The sequence below is a fragment of the Haematobia irritans genome, chromosome 5 (assembly GCF_050003625.1).
Source record: "Haematobia irritans isolate KBUSLIRL chromosome 5, ASM5000362v1, whole genome shotgun sequence".
NCBI lineage: Eukaryota > Metazoa > Arthropoda > Insecta > Diptera > Muscidae > Haematobia > Haematobia irritans.
In genome coordinates this window covers 97,998,293-98,024,910 of record NC_134401.1, presented here as the reverse complement: position 1 = coordinate 98,024,910, position 26,618 = coordinate 97,998,293, and the positions used below count along the sequence as shown (strand labels likewise).

The 26,618-nt window shown below is 36.2% G+C and overlaps 1 protein-coding gene across 2 annotated transcripts in view; it reads left to right on the top strand.

Annotated features, from left to right (window-relative positions):
- The window catches only part of fdl (beta acetylhexosaminidase fused lobes), a 245,327-nt gene that overhangs the window by 198,859 nt on the left and 19,850 nt on the right, over nucleotides 1-26,618 (top strand). For both annotated transcript variants that reach the window (XM_075309931.1, XM_075309930.1), the window contains exon 2: nucleotides 22,761-22,946. In XM_075309931.1, coding sequence (XP_075166046.1) covers nucleotides 22,780-22,946 — 167 coding nt within the window. In that variant the 5' untranslated portion in view covers nucleotides 22,761-22,779. The remainder of the gene's footprint in view (nucleotides 1-22,760; nucleotides 22,947-26,618) is intronic.

Here is a 26,618-nt window from a genome sequence, read left to right as displayed (position 1 = left end):
AAATATTTTAGTGATATTTTTGTGAATGGAACCCCATCTTTTCTATTTTTCTCTATGAGCAGTGCGTCCACTTTTTTCCAAGCCATATATTGAGACTCCCAAACATATTTAGCTGTATCCGTTTTTACCATCGGATAGAGCACTAAAAGATCTATCTTTCACATATAAATCTGGAACCCCATCTTTTTCCATTTGGCCACAGTGGTCACTTTTCTCTTGAGGTGAAGTGCGTCCACTTTTTTCCAAGCCATATATTGAGACTCCCAAACACATTTAGCTGTATCCGTTTTTACCATCGGATAGAGCACTAAAAGATCTATCTTTCACATATAAATCTGGAACCCCATCTTTTTCCATTTGGCCACAGTGGTCACTTTTCTCTCCAGGAGCAGTGCGTCCACTTTTTTCCAAGCCATATATTGAGACTCCCAAACACATTTCGCAATATCCGTTTTTACCATCGGATAGAGCACTAAAAGATCTATCTTTCACATATAAATCTGGAACCCCATCTATTTCCATTTGGCCACAGTGGTCACTTTTCTCTCCAGGAGCAGTGCGTCCACTTTTTTCCCAGCCATATATTGAGACTCCCAAACACATTTAGCTGTATCCGTTTTTACCATCGGATAGAGCACTAAAAGATCTATCTTTCACATATAAATCTGGAACCCCATCTTTTTCCATTTGGCCACAGTGGTCACTTTTCTCTTGAGGTGAAGTGCGTCCACTTTTTTCCAAGCCATATATTGAGACTCCCAAACACATTTAGCTGTATCCGTTTTCACCATCGGATAGAGCACTAAAAGATCTATCTTTCACATATAAATCTGGAACCCCATCTTTTTCCATTTGGCCACAGTGGTCACTTTTCTCTCCAGGAGCAGTGCGTCCACTTTTTTCCAAGCCATATATTGAGACTCCCAAACACATTTCGCAATATCCGTTTTTACCATCGGATAGAGCACTAAAAGATCTATCTTTCACATATAAATCTGGAACACCATCTTTTTCCATTTGGCCACAGTGGTCACTTTTCTCTCCAGGAGCAGTGCGTCCACTTTTTTCCAAGCCATATATTGAGACTCCCAAACACATTTAGCTGTATCCGTTTTTACCATCGGATAGAGCACAAAAAGATCTATCTTTCACATATAAATCTGGAACCCCATCTTTTTCCATTTGGCAACAGTGGTCACTTTTCTCTTGAGGTGAAGTGCGTCCACTTTTTTCCAAGCCATATATTGAGACTCCCAAACACATTTAGCTGTATCCGTTTTCACCATCGGATAGAGCACTAAAAGATCTATCTTTCACATATAAATCTGGAACCCCATCTTTTTCCATTTGGCCACAGTGGTCACTTTTCTCTCCAGGAGCAGTGCGTCCACTTTTTTCCAAGCCATATATTGAGACTCCCAAACACATTTAGCTGTATCCGTTTTTACCATCGGATAGAGCACAAAAAGATCTATCTTTCACATATAAATCTGGAACCCCATCTTTTCCCATTTGGCCACAGTGGTCACTTTTCTCTCTGTTTCGTATATGCAACATTACTCCGATTCGGAAGATTTCTGGCAAAAGGTTTTCATTCCAATCGAAAGCTATCGTTTCAGTTTATCTTTGGTTAAAATTTGGCTTTTCTATCTCTTCCCGTTTGGCCAATTTGTGCCAATTTCTACGGAGGATTATATCGCAAAAAAAAAAAATTATTCGTATATAACTCATTTTTTCACATATAGGTGGCGCTGAAACGAATTTCATATACGGATTTATTTTCCCTTACATAAGATTTATTCAATTTTTTTTATAATTTTATTTCTTTAGAAAATTTTTATAAAATTTTATTTCTACAGAAAATTGTTATAAAATTTTATTTCTATAGAAAATTTTGTCAAAATTTTATTTATATAGAAAATTTTCACAATTTTATTTCTACAGAAAATGTTTATAAAATTTTATTTCTATAGAAAATTTTTGCAAAATTTTATTTCTATAGAAAATTTTTGCAAAATTTTATTTCTATAGAAAATTTTGTCAAAATTTTATTTCTATAGAAAATTTTGTCAAAATTTTATTTCTATAGAAAATTATTTCAAAATTTTACTTCTATAAAAAATGTTGTAAAAATGTTATTTTTACAGAAAATTTTGCAAAATTCTATTTCTATAGAAAATTTTGTCAAAATTTTATTTCTATAGAAAATTTTGTCAAAATTTTATTTATATAGAAAATTTTGTCAACATTTTATTTCTATAGAAAATTTTGTCAAAATTTTATTTCTTTAGAAAATTCTGTCAAAATTGTGTTTCTATAAAAAATTTTGTGAAAATTTTATTTCTATAGAAAATGTTGTCAAAATTTTATTTCTCTACAAGATTTTTGCAAAATTTGTTTCTATAGAAAATTTTTATAAGATTTTATTTCTATAGAAAATTTTTTATAAAATTTTATTTCTATAGAAAATTGTTATACAATTTTATTTCTATAGAAAATTTTGTGAAAATTTTATTTCTATAGAAAATTTTTGCAAAATTTTATGTATATAGAAAATTTTTTCAACATTTTATTTTTCTATAGAACATTTTGTCAACATTTTATTTGTATAGAAATTTTTGTCAACATTTTTAGAAAAATTGTTGGAAAAATTTTGTTTCTATAGAAAATTTTGTCGAAATTTTGATTTCTACAGAAAATGTTCTCAAAATTTTATCAAAGTTTTATCTCTATAAAAAATTTTGTCAAAATGTTATTTCTATAGAAAATTTTGTCAAAATTTTACTTCTATAGAAAATTTTGTCAAAATTTTATGTCTATAGAAAATTTTTTCAAAATTGTATTTTTATAGAAGATTTAGTCAAAATTGTATTTCTAAGAAAATTTAGTCATTATTTTGTTTTTATAGAAATTTTGTTTATAATTTTATTTCTATAGAAAATTTAGTAAAAATTTTATTTCTATAAAAAATGTTGTCAAAATTTTATTTCTATATCAAATTTTGTCAAAATTTTATTTCTATATCAAATTTTGTCAAAATTTTATTTCTATATCAAATTTTGTCAAAATTTTATGTATATAGACAATTTTTGCAAAATTTTATTAATATAGAAATTTTTTTCAAAATTTTATTTCTACAGAAAATTTTTATAAAATTTTATTTCTATGGAAAATTTTGTCAAAATTTTATTGCTGTAGAAAATTTTCGCAATATTTTATTTCTTAGTTGAAGAATAATATTTTACGAAATCTACCAAAACATCAAGAATTCTAAACAAACAAACAGTAAAAAATCTAAAATTGTTGGTAGAATTCTACCAACTGAGGCAACTGGCGTTACTATACGCTTCTCAATGTCATGTCAGTAAGTATCTGTTACATACCTTGTTTGGTAATTTAGTCGTTAATTGGTCAATTGTTATCCATGGTGTTAGTGTATCTTTCATGGTGTATAGTAGTGCGTCTACTTTTTTTTCTATTTATAACTAACTAATCCTCTATGGGTATCGATTCTGAAAATGGGGTCATGTATGAGTTGCGTGCGTATCATGTCTGTGCTATGACGACAGATAGCTTGTTAATGGTGAAAGTTTTGTAAGATTGTTTTCTTTAAATCAGTGTGTGCGGTAAATTAATTTTATATTAGACCACAAAGGACATTTTTGGAAAAATCAATAAATAAATCTGTTAGAGCATTAGATTGTCATCATTGATAATTTACGAGATTATTAAGCAAAGGTTCAATGTAATGCAAAGTAACAATCTGAAGTTTTCCCATATGTGTAAACACACTAAACAATTAATTTCATATTTTCGTTCCCTTTTTATAAATTAAATCGTCATTATGAACCATTAAAAATCCTTCAATCCCATAGTTTTAACATTTGTCCCTTACGAAGGATAAATCCAATTTCCAGTTCTTTCACAAAAAGGATAACACATTAATATGGAGTCATTGACATGAATACGGGAGTGTTAATGTGTTTGGGAGTGTTTTATAGAGGCTATTTCATATTAGTGAAGCAACCATGACCCATACCATACATAACATGAAATTAATATGATTCTACCTATGACAATAAAAGTCAGCTACCTCTGCAAGCTGAATGTCCTAGGTCAATATTTATTTGAATAGCGTATCATTCAGATTTGTTTTTTTGTTTGCGACTTTTAACTAACGATGATCAGTTATTATAGGTATTTTCTTAGGATTGAGCGTGAAAAAAAGTTGTGGATTTCATTTATTTTATTGTTGACTTAGGATATGGTCGTATTTGCCCAAAATTAGTGTCAAACTTCTCTGTCAGAGCTCTGAGCTGCATTTCCCCATACGATGTTGATACTTTGGAATCTATCCGTGACCAGAGAGAATCTGAGTCATGTAATACATCACTTCCCCATATCTTCTCTCTCGCCAGAACTAATAACGGACAATTAGTCGGTGTGTCCATCTGCCCTTTATCTCGTTCCTCCATCGTTCCTGCCACATATCTCTGGTCAGTTGTTGAATGTTCGGTATCAAGTCCGTAGCACCTTGTTGTTTAGCTTCGAAAAACTTTTCCGCTCAATCGCCTGGAGGTCTATTGGGATCGTTCCTGCTATCGCTAATGCGGCTTTCCCTGATACCGTGCGGTATGCTGAAGTGATTCTCGGAACTGACGTTCGCCATAGTCCGTCTATGTAGGGTCACATCCACAGAGGAGTATATGGTTGGTCATCTCCATGAGTATCCTTCTTCAGCTTCGAACAGGCACACCTATGTTTGAGACGCGACGTTATCGTAGCAACTTTCTCCGTTGCATGTTAGGTTAGGTGGCAGATATAGTTCTTATTCAAGAACCATACCTATATAAGAACAAGATCTGTGAATTAAGCACTCCGGGTTTCAAACATGGGACATGATAGGGAGATGCCACCCTGTGCCTTTCAGACCTTAGTTGAGGAGTCACTAAAAACAAAGACAAAACTCATTATGGGATGCGATGCAAATGCACATCATAGTATTTGGGGAAGTAGTGATACTAATGCAAGGGGAGAGTCGCTAATAGAGTTTATTTTGCGTACTAACCTGGTAGTTTGCAATAAGGGAGATGCACCAACCTTCGTCACCAGGAACAGGCAAGAGGTTTTGGACGTAACGTTGACCTCTCCGGAACTGAATGATAAGATATCTGAGTGGCAAGTTTTGAGGGAACATAGCTTCTCAGATCATCGCTACATCAGTTTCAGACTGGCTGTTCGTACTTCAAAGACCATATTTCCGCCAAATGTTAGGAAAGCTGATTGGAATAGGTATAGGGAATCGTTCAATTTGATGATACCGGAAGTGCCGGAGACAAATATGAGCACTGTGCAAGATATCGAACACGCAGTGGAGCGGATTACTAAGGCCTTTAACATTTCACTGAAAGCTGCATGCCCTAGAGGAAAGCCAAGGGGAAAAAATCGGCCGCCATGGTGGACTACGGAGTTAAGTAATATGAGGAAATCCTGCAGGAAGCTCTTTAACAAAGCAAAGTCCACAAGAGCTCCGGAGGATTGGGACACTTACAAGATGAATCTGAGAGAATATAAACGAGAACTGAGAAGGTCTCAACAAAACTCTTGGGATGATTACTGTAGCAGTATTGAGAATACGTCAGAGGCTTCCAGACTACGGAAGGTACTAGCATCCACTAACACCGCTCCAGGTTTCATTAAAACATCGGAGGGAAATTGGACAACGTCCAGTGTGGAGACGTTGGAGGTACTTTTGGACACACACTTCCCTGGAAATCAGACGGTTGAACCATGTTCCGGCGGTGTAACAGAGGCTCAGCGATCATTTCCTATCGAGGAAATTGTGTCGGAATCTAGAATAAAATGGGCTTTAAATAGCTTTGGACCATTCAAATCCCCCTGACCTGATGGAATTACTCCGGCGGAGTTACAGGCAGTGGCTGAAAGAATTATCCCCTGGTTGACGGTGATATATAAACAATGTGTAAACTTAGCATATATTCCAGAAAAGTGGAGGGAAACAAAAGTCGTCTTCATACCTAAAGGTGGGTATTATGTTCGAGTTTAGCCGCTAAAATCGTCATTTTTTCACGATTACTTTTCTTTAATAATCCATTTTAAGGAATACAAACTTTGTGAAAATTTGCTTTGGGATATTCCCCATCAAGTTATAATGAAATCTGCAACAAATATGTATAATTTTATGACTTTTTTTTTACTGCTTTAGTTTTCACTTTAGTGAAAATTAGCGGCTAAACTCGAACTTAATACCCACCTTAAAGCAGGAAAAGCCTCTCACTCGAGTGCGAAGGATTTCCGACCAATCAACTTATCCTCATTCCTACTTAAGACCCTGGAGAGGATGATAGACATGTATCTTAGAACTAGCGTGGATTCAGGTTTGCTCTCGAAACGACAGCATGCATACTCGAAGGGCAGGTCTACTGAGACCGCATTGCATGAACTGGTCAGCTTTATTGAAAGCTCACTATCTGTCAAAGAATACACAATCGTGGCGTTTCTAGACATCGAAGGGGCGTTCAATAATGTCCATCCGAGCTCGATATTAAATGGACTGACAACTCTGAATGTTGATCCAGGTATACTTAGGCTGTTAGACGAACTTCTAATAAAGAGACGTATTTCAGCCACACTAGGGCAAGCAAACATACAAAGGTATGTGAACAGAGGCACTCCCCAAGGAGGAGTTCTATCACCTCTTCTTTGGAATGTTGCTATAAACAACCTTCTGGTTTCTCTAGAAAAAGAAAGGATAAAAGTGGTGGCATACGCAGATGATGTGGCGCTAGCAGTCAGGGGAAAATTCCCATCCACAATCAGAGATATTATACAGAGAGCTCTCCGGATTACTGAGAAATGGGCGAAAGATAATGGTCTTGGTGTAAATCCAGCAAAGACAGAAATAGTCATGTACTGCAAAGATCGCAAAACTCCCACGGTTAGGCCCATTTCCTTAGGGGGTACTGAAATTCCCTTTGGTGAGTGTGCAAAATACCTTGGCGTTATTTTGGACAGGAAGCTGAACTTGAAGCTTAATAGTGAAGAAAGGGCGAGAAAAGCAACGGTAGCTTTGTACTCGTGCAAAAAGGCAATAGGAAAAAAGTGGGGACTAAAACCAAAAATTGTGCATTGGCTATACACGGCAGTGGTTAGACCTATCATGCTATATGGTGTTGTAGTCTGTTGGTCGGCACTTCAGAAATCGACTTGTTTAGATAAAGTTCAGCGTATGGCGAGCTTATGTATCTCAGGCGCATTTAGTAAGACAGGAACAGACTCCCTTAATGTCATGCTACATCTATTGCCTTTAGACATTTTGGCCAAACAGTCAGCTGCAACAACGGCTGTGCGGTTGCGCGAGCTATCGCTGTGGTCGGAAAAAATGTACGGTCATAATTCGGTCCTCAAAGTAATGCCAGATGTGCCTAACGTAGTGGATTACACCCTGGCAAAACCACTTTTCGACAAAAAGTTTGAAACTCTAATTCCCAACAGTGAGGCGTGGTGTACACAGACCCCGGGGAATAAAAGATATATAGATTTCTATACTGATGGCTCCAAATTGAATGGACAAGTGGGGTTCGGAGTATATTCTAAAGATCTGGAAATTCGAATAGCGAAAAGATTACCTAATCACTGTAGTGTTTTTCAGGCTGAAATATTGGCAATAAGAGAGGTGGTGAATTGGCTGAGAAGTAATGTTCCAACAAATATTGGCATTAATATATACTCAGACAGTCAACCTGGAATAAAATCCTTGGACTCTGTGTTCCTTAACTCAAAAACGGCCATAGACTGCCGCAAATCTCTCAACGAGATGGCAGAGCAGTACAATATTCACCTAATATGGGTGCCTGGTCATAGGAACATACCGGGGAACTGTGAAGCAGATGTGTTAGCAAGGCTAGGAACTACCTTACATATTCCAGGGGAACTAGAATCTGTTGGTATGCCTCTGGCCACCTGCAAGCTCTTACTGCGTGAGAGGGCTGTTATGATGGCCAATATTCGATGGGAAAATTGCAAGGGTTGTAACGACACCAAGCAAATATGGCCCCAGTTAAACTTAAACCGCGCACTAGATATGCTAGTGTTATCAAGGCGTCAGATAGCACTCCTAATATCTGCTATAACGGGTCGCTGCCTGATAGGCGAATTTGCAAAAACTATAGGTGCGAAGTATAATGACTATTGTATAAGCTGTCATGACGTGGAGGAAAAGGAATCAATTAAACACCTCTTGTGTGAGTGTCCTGCTTTTTGTGTAAGGCGTAAGCGAATTTTAGGAGCATATAGCTTTAGATTACTGGCTGACCTGGAAAACGTTAACTTAAGCAGTTTGTTAATGTTTTTGGAGCAATCTGGTTGGTTCCACAAAAGTAAATAATAGAGAAGGTTCAGTGGTTAAGACTAGAAGTGCCCATATGTAATAGGTACTTTTAGTTAAATGTGGTATCACAATGGACTGAATTGTGTAAGTGAGCCTGCAATTTAATCGGGCTGCCACTTTAACCTAACCTAACCTAACCTAGGTGGCAGCCCGATGTATCAGGCTCACTTAGACTATTCAGTCCATTGTGATACCACATTGGTGAACTTCTTTCTTATCACTGAGTGCTGCCCGATTCCATGTTAAGCTCAATGACAAGGGACCTACTTTTTATAGCCGAGTCCGAACGGCGTTCCACATTGCAGTGAAACCACTTAGAGAAGCTTTGAAACCCTCAGAAATGCCACCAGCATTACTGAGGTGGGATAATCTACCGCCGAAAAACGTGTAGGTGTTCGGTTGAAGTAGGAATCGAACCCACGACCTTGTGTATGCATGACGGGCATGCTAACCATTGCACCACGGTGGCTCCTTGGGATCGTTCCTGCTATCGCTAATGCGGCTTCCCCCGATACCGTGCGGTGTGCTGAAGTGATTCTCGGAGCTGCCATTCTCTGTACTTAAAGCAGCTTTATCGCTCTAGTCCGTCTCTGTGGGGTCACATCCATAGAGGAGTATACTGTTAGTCATATCAATGAGTATCCTTTGTTGGCTTGGAAGGGGGCCCCCTATATTTGCCGTCAACCTGCTCAGTCGCGACATTATCGTAGCAGCTTTCTCCGTTGCGTACTCTATCCGCTTGGAGTACGTTAGTTTCGAGGCCAGCCGTAGTCCCAAGTACTTGATTGGCTGTCTTTTTGGGATTACCATATCGTCTTTGTGCATCTCTATCGACCAATTCTCGTATCGACCAATTACTCTTTTGTCCCCCGTAACGAAGATTCTGGAGGCTATTTTACTGCCCTGCTTTTCAGAACATCTAATGTTGGCAGAACATCAGCATGGTTTCCGCTCGGGCAGGAGTACAACCACTGCTTTGTGCGAATTAACAGCCAACATTGCAGAGGGACTAAACAGTAAGAGGCCGCATAAACGTTCGATTCTCGTAGCACTGGACTTGTCTAAGGCGTTCGATACGGTGAACCACACCACGCTCTTGGGAGACATTATGGGAAACACCCTTCCCAATAATCTCAAGAGATGGTTGGCGAACTACATGGCTGGCAGACAGTCCTATGTGGAATTTAGAGGAAGAAGATCAACGCCCAGGAGGAACAAACAGGGCGTACCTCAAGGCGGTGTATTGTCCCCCCTCCTCTTCAATTTTTACGTGGCTGGAGCTCCCCAACCACCACCAGATGTCCACCTGATAACCTATGCGGATGATTGTTCCATAGTGACCACAGGTAGAGACATAAGGGAGCTTGAGGTGAGGATAAATGACTACTTACCTGCACTTAGGGATTTCTTTGTCGACAGGAATCTGAAACTTTCTGCCCCCAAATCTACAGCGACCATCTTCACATCGTGGACTAAAGAGGTGAACATGGAACTCGATATCCACATTCGTGGCCAGAGTATCCCCACTTCCAGGAACCCCAAGGTTCTTGGTGTGACGTTTGATAGCCTGTTCCTCTTTGGTAAACATGCGGAAGTGGTAGCTAAGAAGGTTGGGAGCAGAAACAAGATCCTGAAGGCATTGGCTGGTAGCACCTGGGGGAAAGATAAAGAGACGATACAAAAGACCTACGAGTCTATTGGTCGTCCCCTTATCGATTATGCAGCCCCTGTTTGGACTCCCAGTATTAGCGATACCCAATGGAGAAATCTCCAGACGGTGCAAAATACTGCGCTGCGGATTGCGACCGGGTGTCACTCCAAGACCCCGGAACAGCATCTGCATCATGAGTCCTAAATGCTATCGGTGAGGCAACACTGTACCCTCCTCACCCAACAGCACCTGATAAAGTGTAGAAGTGTAAACCACCCGAACCACGCCACCTCAAGGAGGGCAACGACCGAGAGGGGTAGACCCATTCGGTTTGATTTTAGAAAGGACTTACAGTCAATAGAACATGTGATCGGCGATGACAGTGATGAGGGAATAAGGACGGCATTGAGTGCAGTGCACACGGCAGCGGTTCAAGATGCGATCAACTCCTACCAGTGCAGTGTTGTACTGGGAGGTAGGCCACCACCGATCAACGAAGATGAGAGACGGCTTCCTAGAGAAACCAGGTCGGTGCTATCCCAGCTAAGATCGGGGATCTCTAGGTACTTAAACAGTTACCTCTCCATATTGAACCCGGCAATTCAGGATGTTTGCCCGAATTGTGGACATTCGCCTCATATCACGAGGCACCTCTTCGAATGTCCTGCTAGACTGACAGATCTGACACCTGCTTCGCTTTGGACACATCCAGTTGAGGCAGCACGCTTCCTTGAACTGGATGTGGATGCTTGAAATGTCTAATCTGTATTTGTTTGTAATCGTTTATCCTTTGTTTGTTTTGTCTTTTTCTATACTTTTTCCACAGGGGCTACAACAACAACAACAACAACAGAAATTGTAGCCAAAGTGCATGATATGGTATTAAACGATCGACGAATAAAAATGCGTGAAATTGCTAATAACAGTTTGGCTGATAAGTCCCCGGCATATTATTTTTATATAGTACAAACCTTCAAATGATTCGTGTCAAAATTTGACGTCTGACTAATTTTGACAAAAAATGTGTTTTTCTTTGTTAGACCGGGGACTTATTGCAGCCAAATTTTTTCCCTGCGAGCATCCTTTTGATGTCTGAGAACAAGAGAAAGTCGCTGGGGGCCAGATCTGGAGAATACGGTGGATAGGGAAGCAATTCGAAGCCCAATTCATGAATTTTTGCCATCGTTCTCAATGACTTGTGGCACGGTGCGTTGTCTTGGTGGAACAACACTTTTTTCTTCTTCATATGGGGCCGTTTTGCCGCGATTTCGACCTTCAAACACTCCAATAACGCCATACAATAGTCATTGTTGATGGTTTTTCCCTTCTCAAGATAATCGATAAAAATTATTCCATGCGCATCCCAAAAAAACAGCGGACTTTTCAGTATTTCTACGCTTCGGAGACGGTTCACCGGTTGCTGTCCACTCAGCCGACTGTCGATTGGACTCAGGAGTGTAGTGATGGAGCCATGTTTCATCCATTGTCACATATCGACGGAAAAACTCGGGTATATTACGAGTTAACAGCTGCAAACACCGCTCAGAATCATCAACACGTTGTTGTTTTTGGTCAAATGTGAGCCCGCGCGGCACCCACATTGCTTCCGCATATCCAAATATTGATGAATGATATGACCAACACGTTCCTTTGATATCTTTAAGGTCTCTGCTATATCGATCAACTTCATTTTAAGGTCATTCAAAATCATTTTGTGGATTTTTTTGATGCTTTCGTCTGTAACCACCTTTTTCGGGCGTCCACTGCGTTCACCGTCCTCCGTGCTCATTTCACCCTGCTGGAATTTTGCATACCAATCAATTATTGTTGATTTCCCTGGAGCAGAGTCTGGAAACTCATTATCAAGCCAAGTTTTTGCTTCCACCGTATTTTTTCCCTTCAGAAAACAGTATTTTATCAAAACACGAAATTCTGTTTTTTCTATTTTTTTTCGCAATAACAAAAGTTGCTTCACGAAAGACGCTCTATCTCACAAACTAATTGACTTACAGACGTCAAATTTTGACACGAATCATTTGAAGGTTGGTACTATAAAAAATAATATGCATTTAATACTAGCGACGCCATCCACGTGTCAGACCGGGGACTTATCAGCCAACCTGTTAGCATATTTTCCAGGTACACCAGTAATTTAAAGCTATATGTCCCTAACATTCACTGACGCCTCGCATGAGATGTGTTTAACTGATTCCTTTTCCGACGCATCATGAGAACTCATGCAGTAGACGTTATACTCAACGCCGTCTTTTATTCCAAGAACCGTTTCGAACGAATTAACTAATTTGTTTCCAGTCGCCGTCACCTCTTCACCAATGTGGTTAACTCTTTGCCTAGTAAAGGCTGGGCTTTGACACAGGCAGTGTTCCAAGGTCCTCAAAGCACTCGCAATCTACACCATCCCATGCTGTTCCTATTCGTCACCGATGTGCTCACAATTTGAGGTGCCCGGTCATTATTCGCACGGTACTCCTACACTCTTTGAGTAGTTCTCAAAGTTGTTTCCTTAATAATATTTCCCCATAATATTTTCGTCACCCTTCCGACCGTTGCATTGTTTTCTCATCGCGTCATGTGCCTCCCATGCCCATTCATCCAACTCGGCCCGCGTTGCCTCTATTGGTTTTGCTTTCTCTAAATTCACTTCCCTATGTGTCCTAGCTTGAATTGCCATTACATTTGCCTTTACGTTTCCTCTTATTCCGGCACCCATAACATATGATGCGGTGCCCGGTCATTATTCGCACGGTACTCCTACTCTCTTTGAGTAATTCTCAAAGTTTTTTTCCTTATCTGGGGCACCACATAATATTTTCGTCACCATTCCGACCGTTGCATTTTTTCACATCGCTTCATGTGCCTCCCATGCCCATTCATCCAACTCGGCCCGTGTTGCCTCTATTGGTTTTGCTTTCTCTAAATTCACTTCCCTATGTGTCCTAGCTCTAATCACCATTATATTTGCCAATACGTTTCCTCTTATTAGGGCACCCATAACATATGATGCGGTGCCCGGTCATTATTCGCACGGTACTCCTACTCTCTTTGAGTAATTCTCAAAGTTTTTTCCTTATCTGGGACACCCCATAATATTTTCGACACCCTTCCGACCGTTGCATTTTTTTTCACATCGCTTCATGTGCCTCCCAAGCCCATTCATCCAACTCGGTCCGCGTTGCCTCTATTGGTTTTGCTTTCTCTAAATTAACTTTCCTATGTGTCCTAGCTTTAATTGCCATTACATTTGCCTTTACGTTTCCTCTTATTCCGGCACCCATATGATGCGGTGCCCGGTCATTATTCGCACGGTACTCCTATTCTCTTTGAGTAATTCTCAAGTTTTTTTCCTTATCTGGGCCACCCCATAATATTTTCGTCACCCTTCCGACCGTTGCATTTTTCACATCGCTTCATGTGCCTTCCATGCCCATTCATCCAACTCGGCACGTGTTGCCTATATTGGTTTTGCTTTCTCTAAATTCACTTCCCTATGTGTCCTAGCCATTATATATAGCCATTATATTTGCCATTACGTTTCCTCTTATTCCGGCACCCATATGATATGGATCCTGCCATATTGCGAGTTTTCTTTGAGCATTATTTTGCATTCTAATACGGTTCGCATTCGAACCGTAATGTCTTGAATGTAATGACTTCATTTCCCTGCGGCTATATGTGAAAATTTTGGCCTCGTATTATTTGCGAGCCATTTGAAACATTCCACTATGACTTGCACTTCTGCCTGTAGGATTGCACTGTGGTTCGGTAATCAGAATAGGATTTCAATATATGGGTCCTTCACATATACTCCAAGTCCCGTCCTCTCATCAATCTTTGGTCCGTCTGTGTAACAGTTATTTCACTCTTGTATATGTTCTGATGTCCCAATCTCCCAGAACCAACTTACTGGCATTAGAATGACACATTCGGCAGCTATGACCAACTCAAGTATATGATTATGGAAATTTTGCATTATCCCCCATTTCACCCACCAACTCCCCTATCATCCTTTGATGGTTCGTCATGTTTTGTGTTTCTGTCCATTCTCCCAATATCTTCAATCTCATCGCAGCCATGGCAGCTACGCTTTTGATCTGAACCTCGATAGGTCTTAAGTCCAGTATCTTCTTTGCCCCAGTTATACCGAGACAATATGTCTGTTGGACCCGTTGTACAATTACTATATTACACTTCCTCTCCATTGATGTCTATCAGAGTATCAACGCGTATGTCAGAATTGTCTTGATTACTCTCTCATACTATATCCAGTGCGTCACCTTTGGATTCAGGTCCATTTAGATCCTACCGCTCTTCTGCATAGTGCCACAAATCTGTAGCTCTTCCAATTCAGTCTCCTGTCTAAGGTTACTCCTATTTACTCTATTTTATCAGACAATGGGATCGTATTGTCCAACCAAATCGATGCGATATATATGTTAATTTTAGTCCTTCTAATGAATAGGCATAATTTTGTCTTGTCCCTGTTAACATTCAAGGCCCCTGGATATTGTCCAGTCATATGTCATACACAGGAACTGCAGACTCTGCCCATACGTTCCCCGTCTGCGTAACAGGTAGGTTGAAATCCCTCCTTAGTTAGAACCTTTAGTAGACCTTGTATTGGCATGTAACTTCGAAGGCAAGTTCTTCTTGCGTTTGATACAAGTGCCTCAGATGCATCATCTTCAAAACTTATCAAATACTTCCACACTATCCAGCCAGACCAGCCGTAATTGTATAGACAGCCACAGATAGAGAGCTTTCCGTAATGTTGGCCGATTCAATAATAAATACAGACTCATTAGATCAGCTCAAGTACGTCCTTATTTCTCATTTGGATTGAGCAATTGTGAATCCGAGATAGGCCGCAATCAATTGGATGGGAAGTAACAGGTTGGCTGATAAGTCCCCGGTCTAACAAAGAAAAACACATTTTTTTTTGTCAAAATTAGTTTTCATTATTCAACATAGTTCCCTTCAAGAGCGATACAACGATTATAACGACCTTCCAATTTTTTGATACCATTTTGGTAGTACTCCTTCGGTTTTGCCTCAAAATAGGCCTCAGTTTCGGCCATCACCTCTTCATTGCAGCCAAATTTTTTCCCTGCGAGCATCCTTTTGAGGTCTGAGAACAAGAAAAAGTCGCTGGGGGCCAGATCTGGAGAATACGGTGGGTGGGGAAGCAATTCGAAGCCCAATTCATGAATTTTTGCCATCGTTCTTAATGACTTGTGGTACGGTGCGTTGTCTTGGTGGAACAACACTTTTTTATTCTTCATATGGGGCCGTTTTGCCGCGATTTCGACCTTCAAACGCTCCAATAAGGCCATATAATAGTCACTGTTGAAAGTTTTTCTCTTCTCAAGATTATTCCTTGCGCATCCCAAAATACAGAGGCCATTACTTTGCCAGCGGACTTTTGAGTCTTTCCACGCTTCGGAGACGGTTCACCGGTCGCTGTCCACTCAGCCGACTGTCGATTGGACTCAGGAGTGTAGTGATGGAGCCATGTTTCATCCATTGTCACATATCGACGGAAAAACTCGGGTGTATTACGAGTTAACAGCTGCAAACACCGCTCAGAATCATCAACACGCTGTTGTTTTTGGTCAAATGTGAGCTCGCGCGGCACCCATTTTGCACAGAACTTCCGCATATCCAAATATTGATGAATGATATGACCAACACGTTCCTTTGATATCTTTAAGGCCTCTGCTATCTCGATCAACTTCATTTTACGGTCATTCAAAATCATTTTGCGGATTTTTTTGATGTTTTCGTCGGTAACTAGCTCTTTCGGGCGTCCACTGCGTTCACCGTCCTCCGTGCTCATTTCACCACGTTTGAATTTTGCATACCAAACAATTATTGTTTATTTCCCTGGGCAGAGTCCGGAAACTCATTATCAAGCCAAGTTTTTACTTCCACCGTATTTTTTCCCTTCAGAAAACAGTATTTTATTAAAACACGAAATTCTGTTTTTTCCATTTTTTTTTTCACAATAACAAAAGTTGCTTCACAAAAGACGCTCTATCTCACAACCTAATTGACTTACAGACGTAAAATTTTGGCACGAATCATTTGAAGGTTGGTACTATATAAAATAATATGCATTTAATACTAACGACGCCATCTATGTGTCAGACCGAGGACTTATCAGCCAACCTGTTAGTAAAGCGAGAGGCACTTTAGATCAAATGCGGAACACTTTGTTTTTTTTTTTTTGTGAACAAATAATTTATTAAAATCACATTTGTTACAAAACGATAACGATTTCATGGATCCTGTTGGCTACTTTTTGCCTATTGGCAGTGTTAATTACGTATCACAAAATCAACATCAAAAGGTAAAAGGATGTGCCACGATAAACGAAAGGATATGCATGCCTATCTCAAATGTTACCTACGCTTTTTCCATCGAAAGATACGACAGCTATGACTATGAAGTTTTGGATAAAGGTGTGTTTACATAGGCGTCACAAAACTAAAAAAAAAACAAAAGAATAATAATAATAACGTAACGCATCCTACGCCGAAGACATTAAAACTGTTGGGCTTATACAAATTGTAGACAAACTTAAATGTTCCTGTCAATTTTCACACAAAATCGGAGAGGGACTAAAGACTTGGTTCGTACAAATCACCACACAATTTTCAATCGTTTTTGGTCAGAAACTAAAATGGCCACGACCACCATTATCGTCATATCTAAATCATTCTATACTATTCCTTATCCATTGTACAGTGGGTTAAATTTTTTCAAATTGTATCACAAATAAATTAAAATAAAATAAAATAAATTAAATTATTAAATTAAACAAATTAAATTAAATTAAATCAAAATTTATAAAATTCTACTTTTCGACTATTTTTTTCTGTTATCGTACGCGAATTTTCGATAGAATTAATTTATAATCAAATTAAATTAATATATAGTGAAATAAATTAAAATAAAATAAATTAAGTCATATTAATTTAAATTTATTTAAAAGACTAGATTGTCTACACCCTCAAAAAAATTCGCTTCTGTAACATATACCCCAAACACATTTTGCTTCAAGCATATATATTTTCAGGATTGGTACAAACAAAATATTGTTTGTATTGTTCAAACATATTATGTTTCACCTTAGGGCATACACTGGTAGTAAAAATTTTTAATGAAATTTTCTTTGGATATATGTTTAAGGTGCCAATTGGTTACTTCCATTATTTTACTTGCAGCATACTCTCGAGGTCTCTCTTTATAATGCTAGTTTATGAACATTATATGCTTGCACTTAAAAATATTGCGTTAAAAAATTTGAGCTCCAAACATATAATTTTTACACCCAAACATATGAAAAACAGTCTTTTTCGTCCGTGTATACACTGAATAAAATGTTGACCTTATATGAAAGATTATGCAACCTAAATTTTAGCACATGTCATTTACACAATATTAAGGGCAAATTTCTTTAAAATAGTTAGATTTTGGTTAAAATAAGAATAAAGTTCATAGTCTTTGTTGAAAAAAATTTTCATTAAATTTAGGACTCGAATCTTTGAAATGTACATTCCTCTGTTAAAGTCGTATGTCTTTCAAGCAAGGCTAATTTTTCTTAAACTAAACTAATTTTTTTATGTGGTTTAAAGAAAAAGAACTTAAAATTCATTAAGATATTGAATCTTTGTATTGAAGAGATAAAAAGCTTCAAACATGGGAAATTAATTGATCTTATTAATTTTTTAATTGAAATGTCTTCAATCATGAAAATGGTGGTATCAATGACAGTTTTAATTGGGCACAACAAATATTTTAATAAAACAAGTACATACAGCAATAAGTTCCGCCGGGCCGAATCTTAAATACCCACACCATGAATCAAATATAATAGTTCACTTTGAAAACTCTTCGTCGTAGTGGGTTTCTTGATAATATATAGAATTTTAGGCGGTTTGATGACAAATTTTCAGTTCAACCATTCTACCTATGAAGACTAGATCAGATTCTGGATTTATGAGAACCAATTTTGTTTGAGTTTTAGAGAAATCATAAACATATCGTGTATATGACGAAACAACGCCTTGATTTGAAATCTTAAATCTGTAGATTTTTTCCGCCATTATTTAAATGAAAACGATGAGTAAAATCTGGAAATTTTACTTTCAGTTTCAAGCAATTTTCATGATCAGTGCGCCTGTTATACCCTGAAAGAAGTATTTTCTTTTCTGAGGAACGAAATTTTAGACACGCAAAGTTTTCTTTTGACACAAAATTTAGAGACAATCGTTGGGTCGCTTATCAAAAATTAGGGTCAGTTTGCTCTAAACGAAAATACTTTATACGAAAGGGGAATTTCGTTTGTCCAAAATTTCATTCCGGAAGAAAATATTTTTTCTTTGGGTCTACCCTCAAAAAGTTAAATCGGTCTATATCATTGCCTTACCAAACGGACCGGTAAAAATAAATGCGATACAGATTTTTGAGGGTCTAAAATTCCATTTTACGGATAAAAACTACGGTTTCTAGAAGCCCAAGGAGTTAAATATAGAGATCTGCCTATGTGGAGGCTATACTAAAATATGGGTCGACACACACCATATTCGGCTGACCTATTTGTGGTCAGCCGGATTCCAAAAGTCCTAGAAATAAATTCGGGAGTTAGGTCTATATGAGGGCTATACCAAAACATGGATTAATACTCACCACCACGTAATGTTCCTCAAATACCTCTAGAATTCCACTTTCAGACGAATTTGCAGAAAACTACGACCATTTTCGACACACTTCTTTATGGTCTCAAAATACCTCTAGATTTCCAATTTCAGGCAAATCGGATAGTAAATACAGTTTCTAGAAGCCCAAGAAGTAAAATAGGGAGATCGGTCTATATAGGGGTACCAAAAAATGGACCCATACACCACAATTTCGGCGCACCTATTTGTGGCCCCAAAATACCACTAGATTTCCAATTTCAGGAAAATCGGGTAATTAATACAGTTTATAGAAGCCCAAGAATAAAAATCGGGAGATCGGTCTATATGGGGCTATACCAAAACATGGAGCGATACGGACCATTTTCGACACACCTCTTTATGGTCCCAAAATACCTCTAGACTTCCAATTTCAGGCAAATCGGATAGTAAATACAGTTTCTAGAAGCCCAAGAAGTAAAATCGGGAGATCGGTCTATATGGAGGCTATACCAAAACATGGACCGATACACCCCATTTTCGACACACCTCTTTAAGGTCCCAAAATACTTCCAGATTTTCAATTTCAGGCAACTTGGATAGAAAATACAGTTTATAGAAGCCCAAGAAGCTAAATCGGGAAATCGGTCTATATGGCGGCTATACCAAAACATGGGCCGATACGTACCATTTTCGACACACTTCTTTATGGTCCTAAAATACCTCTAGATTTTCAATGTCAGGCACATCGGATAGAAAATACTGTTTCTAGACGCCCAAGAAGCAAAATCGGGAAATCGGTCTATATGGGGGCTATACCAAAACATAGACCGATGGGCACCATTTTCGGCACACCTCTAGATTTGCAATTTCACGCAAATTGGATAAAAACTAAGGTTTTTATAGGCCCAGGACCCCAAATCGGTAGGTCGGTTTATATGGGGACTATATCTAAACTTGGACCGATATAGCCCATCTTCGAACTTGACCTGCCTGCAAACAAAAAACGAATCTGTGTCAAATTTCAGAACGATAGCGTTATTATTGAAGGCTGTAGCGTGATTACAACAGACAGACAGACAGCCAGACGAACAGATGGACATCGTTATATCGTCTTAGAATTTCTCCCTGATCAAGAATATATATACTTTATATAGTCGGAAATCGATATTTCTATGTGTTACACACGGAATAACAAACTTATTATACCCCCATCACCATTCTATGGTGATGGGTATAAAAATCAATTGATTTGAAAATTCCAATTATTTTTTTTTATTTGATTCAATTAAAAATTTAATTGATGTTGTTGATGTTGAATCAATTAATTTTTAATAGAAAAAAAAATTAATAAAAATTAAAAGATCAATTATGGTTTTTGACTGACTTAGTCTTCCGAGTTTTATTAAAAAAACAGCATCCAAAAATGTAGTTTGGATTCCCAATTTGTGATCCGGAAATAGTGCAAACTTGAATCATAGGACAGAAGCACTCCATTTTTAACATAGATCCTTTGCATTGCTTTAGAAGTTGTGCCTTGGAAGTTCATTTGGATAAAGAAATTTAAAAAAACTAAAAAAACAAATTTTTTTCCGATTTCACTTTTTATTTTTATTTTTGTCAGTATTTTTTGTTACACTTTTCTTATTATCGAATTTTTGCAAAATGAAAAACTTCTTCGCTTCCACCGGGGGTTGAACCTGGGTCTGTTGGCACCATAACAGAACGCCTTAGCGCACTCAGCCACAAACGCCATTTAACACTATGCATCAAAACGTCTATTCAAATGTATGAACCTAATATGACACCACGGCATGACATTCTCAATGTCATGCCTCAAATTTGGCACAGAGTTTTACTTTGGCTCAAAGACAATCGCTATTGATTTTGAAAAAAATCGGTTCAGATTTAGATATAAATGCCATATATATTTATCACCGATCTGGTCATAATTGACGTACTTATCAACCCAATTTTCTTAAAATTTTGCACGGCCTAATATTTTGGGGCTCTCGTACAAAATATCAGCTAAATCGGGCCAGATTTAGATGTAGATCCCATATATATCTTTCGTCCGATTTGCACTTATATGGCCTCAAAAGCCAGAGTTTTGTCCAGATTTGTGTCAAATTTTGACAAGGAGTACGGTTAATAGTATCGTAAAATGTGCCAAATTTGGTTGAAATCGGTTCAGATTTAGATGTAGCTCCCATATATATGTACGCCAGAGTTGGGGAAATATGGTAGAATGTTTCATATGGTAGACCCATTTTCAATGGGATTTTACTCCAATAGATAATAAAGCTTCCATATATTTTTTCTTCCGGTTTATACAAATATGGCTAAAAAATCAATACGCAAATCCCTAAGGGAAAAGCCAAAATCTTTGGATTGAAGTAAACATTTTTTTGAATATACTAGCGATTGCAATACGAATCAAAAAGTAGACTTTTGGAAAATTTGGTAAAGTTGACTTTTCGTATTTTACAATTTTTTACTTCTCGAAAAGTTTTTTCGATTATTTAAAAATTTCAAAACTCGAAATTTTTCAACTACACTGAAAAAAATATTTACGTGATATTGAAGATTACGCAACCTAAATTTTAGGATGCGAAATTTACGAAATATTAAGCACAAATTTCTTTAAAATAATGAAATTTTAATTAAAATAAATTTTACAATCTTTGCTTCAGAAATTTTTTTCATTAAATTTAGGACACAAATTTTGTAAATTTGCGTCACACCGTTAAAGTCCCATGTCTGTGAACTAAGGATAATTTTCCTTAAAGTAATGAAGCACTTTTTTGATTTGAAGAAGTTGTCCTTAAATTAACTGAAATATTGAAACTTTAGATTTAAGATAAAAACGCTTCAAATATAGGCTAAGACTTATTTTGAGGGTTTAGCGTCTTTGGTTCAAAGTTATTTTTTGTTTTTTTGGAATTAAGAAAAAATTTTTGCTTTGAAGTATCCGTTATAATTTGCATTTTTAAATTGGCATTTAATTGTATGTGAGTACCTTTATTAATAAACCGCGAAAAAAGAATGAAAATTTGATAGTAGGTCGCTAAAAAATTTCTTTATCTTAAAGAGGCCGCATCTTTGGCTCGGAATCAATACCAAAATCCTTAAGGGAATATCAAAATCTTTGGATCCAAGTAAACTTTTTTTTGAGTGCATTTTCATGTGCGTGCAGATAAATTCGAGAGAACTTTATTTGAATTTACCACCCGGCTATAAATTTTCAAGGGAAGGATATTCTTTATTTTTTCCCACGCAGTCACCATAAAGAGACTTTGTATCATATCCCCCTTTCAATTCATAGCCGACTTCTTCGTCGATTAGAATCGATTTCGAAAAACTTCAAAAGTCGATTACGTGATTACGAGAATGCCTACATTCTATTTGTTGACTTCTTTTTGTCGAAAAAAGTCGATTAATTGAAAAATCGATTTAAGTTTTGTTCATTCATACATTGCAGTAACCCACTGTGCATAGCACCTGTCAATAGGTGTAGTATGCGTGCACTAGGCTATTGCATGTCTTGGTTCGTTTGTTTTTTTAAGCGAACTTCATGATAAGTTCTACACATTAAGGCAACAATAATTATGGCTAAAGCAAGCACTAAACCGTTGGATATCCTTCATTTTCTTTCATTATTGCAGCAGGCCAAAAAGGCGCCAAATTGGCAACAACATTGCTGGCATTGTGTTTGCAAAATGTGGCTGTTAAAACACAATTTCATTAGTTTCAGAGCCATAAATTAATGGCGTTTCCTGCCACCTACCTTCAATCTCCTTCCAATTAAATTTTCCATCTAACTGTTTTGGCCTTTAGTTGGCCAAGGTAGTTTGCCTATATAGCTTAACTTTCTATTTTGAGACTTTCGTTTTCATGTCTTAGGTCAATTTTTAAATTAATTTTTTCTCCTTCTTTTTATTTTAATTTTCTTTGAAAACTATGAGGTGGTAACCATTTTGTCTTTTGCTCTATTCTATTTCAGGTTACGTTACATTTTCAAAATGGCTTTGGCCGTTTCATTGCGTAGAGCTTTACTAATGCTCCTCACCGCTATGATATTTGTTCTGATGGTCCTGTATTGGAATCAAGGTGGCATCAAACCTCAATCCTACATAAACACATATGAGAAATCAGTTGGCAGTAGAGAGGCTTTAAGTGAATTTCCAATGTAAGTATAACTAATAATGGGATTTTTATTGTAAGCATAACAACAAAATTGTGATAATAATACATATGTTACGTCAATTATGGAAGTCGTAAAGTGTAAGACCGTATAAAATACCCAAATGCATAACAGGCATCAAATCTGTGGCGACAACGACAAGGGCTAAGGTCTTGGATCCAATGTAAAGCTCAGATATATAGAACAACCAGTCACAATTGAGTACGATTTGGATCAAGACCTTTTGGTTAGATAACATTTATACTCTCCGCAATGATTCTTGAAATTGTCATAATTGTATTTCTACATACAAAGATGAGTCCAAATTTAAAAAAAAAAAAATAAAATATTGACTAAATTTTCTAAAGATATAAAATTTTGACAAAACTTTTTATAGAAATAAAATGTTTGCAAAATTTTCTATAGAAATTAAATTTTGATAAAATTTTCTATAGAACTAAATTTTTTACAAAATATTCTGTAGAAATAAAAGTTTGACAAAATTTTCTATAGATATAAAATTTTTACAAAATTTTCTTTGAAATAAAATATTGCGAATATTGCGATCTATAGAAATAAAATTTTAACTAAATTTTCTATAGAAATAAAATTTTGACAAAAATTTTATAAATAAAGTTTTTACAAAATTTTCTATAGAAATAAAATTTTGACAAAATTTTCTATAGAACAAAATTTTGACAAAATTTTCTATAGAAATAAAATTTTGACAAAATTTTCTATCGAATAAAATATTGTCAAAATGTTCCAAAGATATAAAATTTTGACAAAATTTTTTATAGAAATACAATTTTTGCAAAATTTTCTATAGAAATAAAATTGTTGCAAAATTTTCTATAGAAATGAAATTTTGACCAAATTTTCTATAGAAATAAAATTTTGACAAAATTTTCTATAGAAATAAAATGTTGACAAAATTTTCTATAGAAAAAAAAATTCTGCCAAAATTTTCTATAGAAATAAAATTTTGACAAAATTTTCTATAGAAATAAAATGTTGACAAAATATTCTATAGAAATAAAATGTTGACAAAATTTTATAGAAATAAAATTCCTTTAGAAAATTTTTGCGAAAATAAAATGAGTGTTTAAAGGGTGATACGGTCAAAATTTGGTCAATATAAACTTGACGTATTTCTTTCAATTTTGCATTTAAAAAACCTGAACACCCCTCATTTTGAAGGTGTGTGTGTAGAATGTTCTCCTATTTTGATTTTAGAATTCACTCTTCAGTTGTCAAAATGCCGTCCAAGCAAGAAGAGCAGCGTATCAAAATTTTGCTCGCGCATCGCGAAAATCCGAGCTACTCGCACGCAAAGCTGGCAAAATCGCTAAAAGTTGCCAAATCAACCGTTACAAATGTAATTAAAGTGTTTGGGGAACGTTTGTCGACAGCCAGGAAGGCTGGATCGGGGGGAAATCGAAAACAGGAAGCCGCTGAGACGACAAAGAGAGTTGACGGTAATTGCAAGCGAAACCCTAACCTCTCTCTCCGAGATGCCGCAAATAAGCTGGGTGTATCGTCTACAACCGTCCATCGAGCCAAAAAACGAGCCGGACTATCGACTTACAAGAATGTAGTGACTCCAAATCGCGATGATAAACAAAATACGACGGCCAAAGCGCGATCCCGGAGGCTGTACACGACGATGCTGACGAAGTTTGACTGCGTGGTAATGGACGACGAAACCTACATCAAAGCCGACTACAAACAGCTTCCGGGACAGGAGTTTTATCCGGGACAGGAGTTTGGCAAGCCATCTGTACCTGTGGCTTGAAAAGCAGCATTTTCATAGCATCCGGGACTGTCAACCAAGACATTTACATGAAAGAGTGTTTGAATAAACGTCTGTCCTGAAGAAACACGGTTGTTCCGTACTGTTTTGGCCCGAATTGGCATCTTGCCATTACGGTAAAAAGGCCATGGAGTCGTACGCCGCCAACAACGTGCAGGTGGTTCCCAAGGACAAGAACCCTCCCAACACGCCAAAGCTCCGCCCAATTGAGAAATACTGGGCTATTGTCAGGCGGAACCTAAAGAAGACCAAAAAAACTGCTAAGGACGAGCATCAGTTCAAGGCAAACTGGCTTTCTGCGGCGAAGAAGGTGGACAAGGTGGCTGTACAAAATCTGATGGCAGGTGTCAAGCGTGAGGCCCGGCAATTCGGATTTGGTAAAGCGAAAGCCTAGCTGAATATTTTTCCTGAATTTTATACTAATTGAACTTGAAAAAGAAATTTAATTTGATTTTTTAAATAAACGATTTCACCGATTTACACGCGTTTTCCCTTGACCAAATTTTGACCGTATCACCCTTTAAAACTCATATTCACTCATTTTTTTCGGTTTAATATTATCTATAGAAATAAAATTTTTAAAAAATTTTCTATGAAAATAAAACTTTGACAAAATTTTCTATAGAAATAAAATTGGAAAAAAATTTTCTTTGAAATATAATTTTGTCAAAATTTTCTTTGAAATAGAATTTTGACAAAATTTTCTATAGAAATACAATTTTGACAAAATTTTCTATAGAAATAAAATGTTGACATAACGCTCTATAGAAACATAATTTTAACAAAATTTTCTATAGAAATAAAATTTCTATAGAAATTTTCTATAGAAATAAAATTTTGAACAAATGTTCTATATAAATAAAATTTGGCAAAATTTTCTACAGAAAAAAAAATTTTACAAAATTTTCTATAGAAATAAAATGTTGACAAAATTTTCTATAGAACTAAATTTTTTACAAAATTTTCTATAGAAATAAAATTTTGGCAAAATTTTCTATAGAAATAGAATTTTGACCATATTTTCTATGGATATAGAATTTTGACAAAATTTCCTATGGAAATAAAGTTTTGACAAAATTTTCTATAGAAATAAAATTTTGCAAAAATTTTCAATTGAGATAAAATTTTGACAAAATTTTCAATAGAAATAACATTTTGTCAAAAGTTTCTATAGAAATAAAATTTTGACAAAATTTTCTATATAAATAAAATGTTGACAAAACTTTCTATAGAAATATAATTTTAACAAAATTTTCTATAGAAATAAAATTTTGCAAAAAATTTATAGAGAAATAAAATTTACAAAAATTTTCTATAGAAATAAAATTTTGACAAAATTTTCTATAGAAATAAAATTTTGACAAAATTTTCTATAGAAATAAAATTTTGACAAAATTTTATAGAGATAAAATTCCTATAGAAAATTTCCACGAAAATTAGACAAAATTTTCTATAGAAATAAAATTTTACAAAAATTTTCTATAGAAATAAAATTTTAACAAATTTTTCTATAGAAATACAAGTTTGCAAAAATTTTCAATAGAGATAAAATTTTGACAAAATTTTCAATAGAAAGAAAATTTGGACAAAATTTTCTATAGAAATATAATCTATAGAAATATAATTTTAACAAAATTTTCTATAGAAATAAAATTTTGCAGAAAATTTTCTATAAAAATAAAATTTTCACAAAATTTTCTATAGAAATAAAATTTTAACAAAATTAAATAAAATTTTGCAAAAAATTTATATAGAAATAAAATTTTACAAAAATTTTCTATAGAAATAAAATGTTAACAAAATTTTATAGAAATAAAATTTCGATAGAAAATTTTCACGAAAATAAAATGAGTGTTTAAAACTCA